The sequence below is a fragment of the Apaloderma vittatum genome, unplaced genomic scaffold, assembly GCF_000703405.1.
Source record: "Apaloderma vittatum isolate BGI_N311 unplaced genomic scaffold, ASM70340v1 scaffold10190, whole genome shotgun sequence".
Lineage (NCBI taxonomy): Eukaryota > Metazoa > Chordata > Aves > Trogoniformes > Trogonidae > Apaloderma > Apaloderma vittatum.
This window is the reverse complement of record NW_009696180.1, coordinates 1-10521: the sequence shown is the minus strand read 5'-3', so window position 1 is coordinate 10521 and position 10521 is coordinate 1. Positions and strand designations below refer to the sequence as shown.

At 38.9% G+C, this 10521-nt stretch overlaps 1 protein-coding gene across 1 annotated transcript; it reads left to right on the top strand.

The window, feature by feature from the left end:
- Window positions 1–1090: 1090 nt before the first annotated feature.
- ZCCHC4 (zinc finger, CCHC domain containing 4) lies at window positions 1091–9182 on the top strand (the record flags this gene model as incomplete). Its single annotated transcript, XM_009873813.1, has 10 exons — window positions 1091–1173; window positions 2051–2326; window positions 2795–2875; window positions 3188–3260; window positions 4828–4978; window positions 5472–5572; window positions 6812–6933; window positions 7577–7652; window positions 8128–8179; window positions 9038–9182. Coding segments are annotated over 10 exons (1160 nt in total), but the record flags the coding sequence as incomplete, so codon positions are not given.
- Between the last annotated feature and the right edge of the window lie 1339 nt (window positions 9183–10521).

Here is a 10521-nt window from a genome sequence, read left to right as displayed (position 1 = left end):
TGAGGGGTCTGGACAGGCTGGAGCGATGGGCCAAGGCCAACTTTAGGAGATTTAAAACGGCCAAGTGCTGGCTCCTGCCCCTGGGTCACAGCAACCCCCGGCAACGCCACAGGCTGGGGGAGGAGTGGCTGGAAAGGTGCCTGGCAGAAAAGGATGTGGGGGTGCAGGCTGACAGCAGCCGGGTGCCCAGGTGGCCAAGGAGGCCACCTGCATCCTGGCCTGTGTCAGAAGCAGCGTGTCCAGCAGGGGTAGGGAAGTGATCGTGCCCCGGTACTTGGCACTGGTGAGGCCGCAGCTTGAGTACTGTGTTCAGCTTTGGGCGCCTCAGTATAGGAGAGATATTGAGGTGTTGGAGCGGGTCCAGAGAAGGGCAGGGAAGCTGGTGGGGAGTCTAGAGAAGCTGTCTTAGGAAGAGCAGCTGAGGGAGCTGGGACTGTTTAGTCTGGAGAAGAGGAGGCTTGAGGGGAGACCTCATTGCTCTCTACAACTATGTGAAAGGAGGTTGTAGTGAGGTGGGTGCTGGTCTCTTCTCCCTAGTTACTAGCAATAGGACAAGAGGAAGTGGCCTCAGACTTGTACCATGGGAGATTTTGTTTGGATATTAGGAAAAATGTCTTTACTGAAGTAGTGGTGAGGCACTGGAACAGGCTGCCCAGGGAAGTGGGGGAGTTGCCATCCCCTGAAGTTCTCAAAACATGTAGATGGGGCATTTCGGGTCATGGTTTAATGGTCAAGGTGCTGTTGGGTAGATGGTTGGACTTGATCCTAGAGGTCTTTTCCAACCTTAATGATTCTATTTTATGTTTTGAGGTTTTGCCTATTACATGGGAGAGAAGAAGGGAATGCTTCTGTTTGTTTTTTGCAGTTTAAATTAGCAGTGAGAGACTCGTGGTGTTTTGCAGCGTGCCTTTGTGCTGCAGTCATGCTTGTTCTGAAACAACAATCTGAAGTATGTGATAATTTTTCTGTGCAGAGTAGGTAAAGCATGAGACGTTTGATGCCCTCTTTGATTTTATTATTGAGATTTGATGTACAATAAGAGAGCAGTAGCTGTTTGTTTTGTAACTTTTTATATGCATAATTTTTACAGGTGTCAGAAACTAGGCTTGCAGCACGTGAAGAATATAATAGAAATCATCAGCCGCCTTTTACACACAGACAAAATGTGGAAAGGTATTGTTATATTTTCTTCAGTAAAAATCAAGTTGTATAAGTTTAGGTACTCTTCACTGAACAGATAATATTTCAAGATTCTTAAAAATGTGAAAACATGACAGAGGGATTTGGAAAAATAAGAACTTACTGACTGCAACAGGAAAATAGCTTGAAACATGTAAATTAGAGCATGGTATTTTCAACTCAGGAACGCCATCTTTCTTTTGTTTTCTTTTTTTATTCTTTTCTCTTTTTTTTGGTATGTATAGCTCTTATGTTAGTGTTCATAATGTGCTAACAACAGACCAGTAGCACTTTCGGTTCAAAAAATTATTCCTGAATTTATGTGCAAAAGTAACAGGCTTAACATTATGAAAAGAAGGAAAGGAGGGGGCCAATTAGCTCAGTCAGTAGAGCGTAGTGCTAACAACGCTAAGGTTGTGGGTTCGATTCCCTTTCAGTCCCCATGTGTTCCCTGACCTAGTCGACAGGTGGCGTCCCGGGCGGCAGGGAGGCTGGATTCAAATGATCTCTAAGGTCCCTTCCAGCTTAGGCCATTCTACGATTCTAATAAATACTGTCTTGAGTTTTGCGTATAAGCGTATAGGAGCACTTGGTCGTAGCTGATACAGAGTTTTCACTCTGTAATTCAGTTATTTTGTGGGGATTACTGTATATTTGGCCAGTGTGTTGCGTGCTTTTCAAAGTATCCTTTGAGTTCTGTTCGTAAATATTACATCATTCACATGTAGGTGGTAGTCTGGCAAGAGCAGCTTAAATGACGTTGCTTGTTGAAGTGTCGGAACTCTTAAAAATGTGAAACCCCCTTCAGAGCTCCCCTTCATGTCTTTTATAGAGCCTTTCTCAAAGTTTGTTTCCTATTATGTATTTAAAGGTACAAGAATTTTGTTATGTTGCCATTATCGAAGAGGAGGTTTTGCCAGGAGTGCCAACAGTTGCTATTGCCAGCCGAATGGGAAAAACACTCAGGTCACCAGTTCCTATGTGATACCTCCACTGCGCAGTTGCAACGTCCCAGTCAGCTTCTGTATCCACTCGAAAACAAAAAAACAAATGCACAGTACTTATTTGCAGACAGAAGTTGCCAGTTCCTGCTGGATCTAATTATTAATTTAGGATTCAGACGAGTGCTCTCTGTTGGAACACCCAGGTATGTCCGTGGGAATTGTTACACTTTCAAGTAATATTTCTGCCTCAGAATTGTATCAAGGATTCTCCTGTAATAAAAGCTTCATTATGGTTTAATTGGGTGGTGTTATCCAGGCATCTACTAGGGTCTTGCTCTGAGCTCAGAAGCTGTAAGCTTATAGGGCTGTAGCTGCACTGCATGCGGCACACAAACACGCACCTCAGATGTCCTGCTTTGTTTCTTACAGAAGTGAGAAAGAGTCTCTTTGCTTATGTTGTTGTTTTGGTTTTTTTGTTCATGGTCATCCACTGATTTTTTTTTGTCTAACTTTGAATATAAGCCAAATGGAATAATCCAAATTCAGATTGCTCCATTTTCTCTGTCTGTTTGGTTTTAGGTTTAATAAAGTACCAGACACTCTTGTCTTTCAAGATAATTTCTGAAGCCAATGATGATGTGTTAAATTTCTTTGCTCCAATTATACTTCAGGCTTCATGAAATGATCCAGTCAAAAGCATCACAAGAAGAAGATTTCAGGGTTAGAAGCCTTCTGCTAGATATTGATTTCAGGTAGGCTTTGACAAACATTTATCTGTCTGAAGAGTATGTACAAAGATTTGTGTTCTTACTGCTTTAAAAGATAAATTGGTGTTTACTTTCCCTTTCCTGTTTCTTCATCTCTGTTACTGTACACATACACAAATGACATCCAGTTTATGAGAAACGTAATCATAACGTAATAATTCCCAGTATTGGTATGGGTTGTCAGTAATGAAAACCCAAAGATACTCTTTTTCCTAAGGCCTTTTTTTCACTGTAAATGCCCCTTATGGCAGGCAAGGAGTTGTTTTTATTCACTACTAATTAAAACTTACTTTACAGGTATTCCCAGTTCTACACAGAGGATGAGTTCTGCCACTACAACATGTTTAATCATCATTTTTTTGGTGGTGAGGTAAGGACAAGCATTTCTCAAGTGCTTTGTAAGAACGTATATGTTGTTGAACGCGGAATTTTTTGAGGAAGTCATGGCTAGTTTAGTAGAAAACACCTATCATAATATAAGAGTGGTCAACAGTATTGGAAGTCAAAGAATAATAGTGCCTTTTCAGTAATTCTCTCCTACTTGATTCAAGGATCATAGAATAGAACCGATTAGGTTGGAAAAAACCTTTCAGATCATTGAATCTAACCATTAACCTAGCAATGCCAGATCCACCGTTAAACCGTGGCCAAGATAAAGTTCCCTATTAAATTTGTGCTTGCTAACGTTACTTAAACACTTTAACCACTGCTTTTATTAAAATGATAGTTTGATGTGAGTTGTTGCCTCACATGAGTATCCACTAGCCCTGTTCTTGTGTTGCTACAACAGAATTAATTATTTTATTCCAAGCCTTTACAAGTAGAGGAGTTTTTTTCTGTTTTATTCCAGGCAAGCAAGGTCAAAAGGTTAATCTTGTTGGCATAAAATGAGGTTGAATTAGTGTGATGGTTAAAGAAAATGCAGAATTTGTTGTTCCTTTTCAAGTGTCCCATTAAGTATAGAGAATTACAGTGTAACTCAATTCTAAATGTTAATTTTAAACATTTATCCCGATAGTATACTCCCTCTTTGGTTCTCTTCTGCCATGATTAGTGAGCCACCACTGATTTGCATAAATGTGTCACCTACGTAGATTATTTTCAGATTTTTTCCATTCTAAAGGCTAATTTTGAATAGGATCTTGAAAATAGAAAGAATTAAATGGAAGGCTGGTGTGAAAGCCTTATCATTGGATTTTTTTTTAATCCATTACTGTATTCAAATATTTTTTTAAAAATTCAGTCAAAATGAAAGACTATTCATCTGCATTGTAAACTGTACTGTTCTTTTCAAAGTATGAAAAGGTGATACTGTAGTGCAGTGTATTCAAGGACTGAATTGCAGCACTTTTGAATGCATGTTAGTGTTAAAAATATGTTTTTGGAATGCAGTAGAAGTGAAATAATAGATGAGAGAACACTGCAAGATGGCAGTGAATATATAGCTTTTGTGTTTCCTTTAATAATAGAGTCCAGACTGGGTTGCTAAGATTTGAACACTCTATTTTTATAACCAGTATGGAATGAATTGATTTTCAGTGGACTGATTTTTTTTCCCATTACTTTGATAATGCTTTGCAGAACAAAAATAAAGGGCACAAATAAAATGTATTCTGAGCCTGAACTTTGCTTTCTTGCTATGAATAACATAGTTTTCCCAAGTTAAATTCAGCCCCCTTAGGAAAAAGACCATTTTAGGAAGCTTGAACTGCATCTGTCCTTCATACGTTATCTCTAACTGAACAGGGCACTTGTTTTCAGTGCTTCAAATCTAGTTGTTAGGTTTTGTTTAAATGCCACACAAGCAGAACTTCGTAAGAGGAAGTAACTTGCATCTTCAAAGCTGAAAGTTCTACAACAGTCATTTTACTGCCAAAGACAGTATTTGTTTAGTTCTCAAATCTATGTTTATAGGAATTAACCTCTGTTTCTTACAGGCTGCACATGAAACTTGTAGGAAATTCCTATATCAAGACAGTGGTGAAAGAGTCATTATGGTAGCCGATCCCCCATTTGGAGGTTTAGTGGAAGCACTGGCTTCTAGTTTTAAAAAACTAATGTCACTGTGGAAGGAGACAGAAGAAGAAGGTATGTATTGCAGCCAGGTGGGTCGAGCTGTAACATCACTGCAGGAAAAAGTACCTATTGCAAAGTCTGTGGTTCTTGCTACACACATGAACATGCTCACAATATGATTTCTGAAGGTGAACTACCGTAGATCTGATTTGCTGCTCTGATACTTTTAGTTTAATAATATCCAATTCTCTCTCTTAAAAAGGTTTGCGAATTTTTTTAGAATTCTGCTTCGCAATTAAAACGGACTTTAAAGGTGGAGAGAAATAAGACAGGAAACCAGTACCATTTCTTACCCACCTAGGAGAGTGAGGAGTTGTTAGTTAAGTGGAGGTTACAGCTCTGCATATATAAAATAAGCCAAAACTTTCTGATGCCTAAAGGAGCTCATTCTTATGTCCAACATGACACACATGATTATGTATTCGGAACATCAACTCTTTAAGTTTTTTATGCTTTTGTGTGCCTTCTTTTTCTTTAATGTACATCTAAATCTTTTCATTACTAGATCATAACAACCAAGAGATGCCTGTGTTCTGGATATTTCCATACTTCTTTGAGGCTCGCATTCTTGAATTTTTCCCAAGCTTCACTATGATGGATTACCAGGTATGACTGAACCTGGTGAATCTGCTAAATTTCGGTTGTGTTCAGTGTGAACAGGAGTATGAAGCAAAGCAGACCGAGTGGTAACACGTCTCTGTAAATGAGCCACCGTCTTGAACTTCAATTCTGATTGCACTGGAGGCACCTCTAACCTGATGGTGGGCATCGTGTGAAGCCCGGATTCTATGTTTGTTTCACTTGTACCTTTGATAACTTCTTCACACATCTGTGGTTTGTTACGTATCTTTAGCTCATCTGTCCATTAGCTTATTTCTTCTTCCAGATTTTCAGTGTTACAAAAATTGCACTAATTTTGACAGGTGCATATTGGAGAGGCGAGACGTAACTTAAAGAAAAGTGTTTATTTTTTTCTGTATGTTGATGTCAGTAGCTTGACAGGTAATGCCCAGCACTGGTTAAAAAAAAATTAAAAAATAATAAATTAAGGTCTTTCATCTCCAAAACTGCTGAGACCAGAGTAGAATTACAGCAATGGGAATTTTTGGAATTATATAGTAAACAAAGTTCAGTGATAAAGCAATACTCTGACATCACCTTCTCGAATATTGTATCCCGTTCTCTAAGTTACTCAAGAAAGTGTATGTTGGTGACTTTCGAGAGCTCAGTCATGGGTATTCATGATGTTAAATTCTATTTTCTCATATAACAACTCTGCATAAAGTTTGACATCTTGCTCAGAAAACATCTGTAGAATGGAAATTTGTGGGAAAAAATAATGGAAGATTGTGTTAGACTAGACTTTTTTTCTAGTGTTCAGAGATGAGGATTTTTGTGACAAGTCTCTGAAGGCAGTCTTTGTAGAAGCAGTGCTGATGGAATTTGCAATTTTATAATTATTCTGAGATAGGTTAAGATGTGCACATCAACTCTTGTACTGACAGGGTACACCTAATGGTATAGTTGTTTTTTTTTAATGGATTGTTTTGTAGAAAAACTGCAATGTTATTCTAACTATCCCCTGCAAAAGTGCAAAAAGAGGTAAGTGAAATAGGATTACTGTAGTACTGGGAACTTAGATTCTTGAGTCTAGCCTGATACTATGATTGCACAAATTTAAAACTGAATTAGACAAAATAGTTGCTATAGAATTTATATTCTTAATTTGGAGCCTTTTACATGAAAAAGAAAATTTCATAAGGCACTGATAAAGATAATAATTATGTAAATAGTTCTGCCTGTGCTTAGCATTCCATTTAAGACTCCGTGATTTTATTCTTCTAGGTAGACTATGATAATCATGCACTTTATAAACATGGCAAGACAGGTCGCAGACAGTCCCCTGTCCGTATATTCACGAACCTCACCCCAAGTACGATTGTACTTCCTGCAGAAGAGGGTTATAGGTAAGATGTCTTAATACTCAAGTGACTGAAAGAGTTTGTTTGTTCTTAATTACAGCATAAAGTCTCTAAAGGACTTAGGGATGTGCTGTTCAGTATTGTCACGCCTAACTTTTGGATGGCCAGGCTCAAGAGCACGTTTCGCTGTCTCATCCTGAGGTCTCACATTCTGTAAATAATGTGTGGGAGAGCTGGGTACCTAAAAAGACGTGTACATTTCCCCCTGTGGAATGCAGAGATTCCTCAGCTTGTCTGTAGGAAAAGTTGTGGACACCTAAAAGAAAGAGTTAGGTCTACGCCTGATAGTCAGCTTGATTGAGAACAGTAGTTAATAAAATTAACGCTAAGAGAAACATCAAGGATAAAGAATGGATTTGATTTGATTTAGTGCCATTAGTGTTGATAATTTGAGTGTGAGTACCTGAATTATACTGTTTGGATGTACTGTGTCTAAATGATCATGAGGTGCTCATAATCATAAAGTGGTGATTCATAAAATCATAAAGTGGTGATTTTATGCATCAAAACCATCGTATTTAATTTGGCAAAGTGATTTTGCAATCCTTATTGTTAAGCTTTTATAAAATTAATTTATATTGCTTTATGACCAAACAGTGGACCAGTCTGTTTATACATTTTTTTCCAGGTTTTGCACTATATGTCAGCGGTATGTTAGTTCTGGTAACCAGCACTGTGAGATGTGCAATTCATGTACATCAAAAGTAAGTATTTTAACTTCTTTTCGAATGGTAATTTTAGCAGTAGTCAAATAATAACTTCTGCAATATTTGCTCTGGTATAAACCTATTCTGATACTGATTTCCTTAGGTAACTCCAAACTTCAGTTTTGTAGACTCGCTAGTGACTTCACGGGACATCATTAATAACCCACTGGGAATTCTTTCCCTGATTCCTTTTGTGTTTTGGAAAGAGGACAGGTGGGGTTTGCTACTTGCCACTTACACCGTACCTTCCTCACGGGTGGTGTGTTGACACATACATTTCTTCCGTTTCAGAAATCTTAGAACTTGTTAATTTCAAATGCAGCCCTTTTGCTGCGGTTGTCACAGATTCTCGGGACTGTTGTTTGCGAGTTACAGTTGTTCCTACCAAGGATGTGTTTCTGTAAATAACGGGAACCATACATCAGTAGTTCAGTTTCAAACAATTCACACTTGTTTTTTTCTTCTTTTTTAGGATGGTAGACAATGGAAACATTGTGTTCTTTGCCAAAAATGTGTAAAACCGTGTAAGTACAGAAAACTACTTTTCTGAATAAAAGTGCGCTTACTGTTTAAGATGTAGTCCAAAGAAACTGAGATTATAAATCAGAAGAGAAAATATTTGGTAGAAGAAGTAAAATGTAATAATTCAGAAGACAGACTAAAGGAAAATCTCAGTTTCACACAAGTTGCCCTTTGATAACTCAGGTATATTTGCACTGCGTGGAAGTGTGATAAATGTTTCTCAAGGCATATTAAATCCCATTTATGTTTGTTACGTTAATGATCGTAGAGTAATAGAATCATAGACTGGCCTGGGCTGGAAGGGACCTTAGAGATCATTTTAATCCAGCCTCCCTGTGGCCGGGGACGCCACCCCTTGACTAGATCGGGCAACACGTGGGGATAGATTTTGGTTTATAGTGTGTTTCCTGGTTTTATAAACTTTTTCATTAGAATTTCATAAATGAATAGGCAATTGCTAAAATGTTTCAGAGGGCACAATCAAATCATGTTCCATACAGTTGTATTTGTAGCTGTAACAATCATTTTTTGACACAGATACAGAAATCACAATTTCTAAGTCCATTTTAACATCTGGATTATTTTTTCATATTAAAATCACATACAGGATAACAGTCCTAATGGCAAAATAATTCAGATATGTTGGAATAGTTACACAGTATATCTAATGAAGGAAGTACCTGGCTGCCTTGTGAAATGTGATGAGGGACCAGAAACTAACTACGTCCATCTCCGTAAAACTAAAACAAAATTAAAAACTTGGTAATGCAGCCTATATTTAAAGCTTATTTTCAGGATTAGTTGCAGACTGATCTTTCTAAACCTCTTCAAGGCCATAAATGGTGTTACTTACTTTGCAGCTTGGTTTCACTGTAACAATTGCAACCGCTGCATTCTTCAAAACCACACGTGTGAGAAGACTGATGCTGGCTGTTTTGTTTGTGGCAAGGCAGGTCACAAACGCAGTACCTGTCCCAGCCTCGCCCGCACCAGAACAGCTTGCCGGTAAGTGTGGTACCGCATTCATAAAACAAAAGACAGCGTTCGGATGAGATTAGATCTTATTCCACAGAAATGATTTAGAAGGAGGTGATGTTTTGCTGTGGGTGCTGATATCAGCTTTCACTGTTGCCCACTTGCTGTGTTGCCGGGGAGTATACGCTGAAGGGAGGATAGGATGGAAAAGAGGCAGGTCACTTATTGTGACTCTCAATTCCTGAACTGTGACTTTTCTTTCAAAACTGATTTATATGGATCCTAAACTTGGTGAATGGTGAGTGGAATGGCTCTGTCAAGAAGATTCAAGATTCAGGTAATGAAGCACTTTTTATCCCCTCTGGATTCCTCATGGAAGGGCAGAGAAAAGAGTCACTTTGCTGTCTTCCTGTCTTTTTTCCTTTGTTGTGGCACCTTTTTCACATGCTCTCTATAGTACTGTCTAAATCTCCACCGTGTAAGATCTGTATTAATGAGGTTCACATTAAGTACTTTTATTTTGCCATGATTGTTCTTTAACATACGCAAGTACGTACTGTATATACTTGTATGTATCAAAAGACAAAAACCTTTGTATGATGGTCTTCAGCTGGAACTAACAAAAGAGGAAAGGGAATTTGCTAAGAGACAATCCAGCAGTTGGCTTAGTCTTTCCAGTTTGGGCTAGTCAGCCCACGCATTTGTGACTTCATCTCCAGAGTGCGTGGGTTTGTTGGTCCGTCTTGACTTGAGTGGCTGTAGCAGTGGAAATGCAGATCTTCCCTCCCAAAAGCTGTACCTCTGTTGTATAGTGAGATTCCGGTAGTTAATCTCTTAGATCAGCACCAAGAGATTCACTGAATGGCTGCTGGATGGTAGAGGACTACAGGTAAGTTGCTACATGTCCTGCTGTGACATTAATCTGAGTTTTGGTTATGGACTATTAGAGATAAAAGGTAGCAATATTTCTTTTTATGTATCTCTCTTCAAAATCCCCTCCCTTAATGTTTGTGGGGGTTTTTTAAAGTTGTAGTGGTTTGACCCTGACTAGTGGCCAGGTGCCCCCACAGCTGCTCTGTCACTCCCCCCTCTCTGCCAGACAGGGGTAGAAAATAGAACGAAGGGCCCACGGTTTGAGGTAAGGACAGAGAGGCCACCCATATCTACCATCCTGGGCAAAACAGGCTTGATTTCAGGGAAGTTAGTTAAATTTATTAAAGAACAAATCAGAGAAGAGAAGTGAGAAACAAAAACATATCTTAAAAAAAAAATAACACCTTCCACCCACTCCTCCCTTCTTTCTGGGCTTAACATCAATCCCAATTTATCCTCCTCTTTACCCCGAGCGGTGCAGGGGGACAGGGAATGG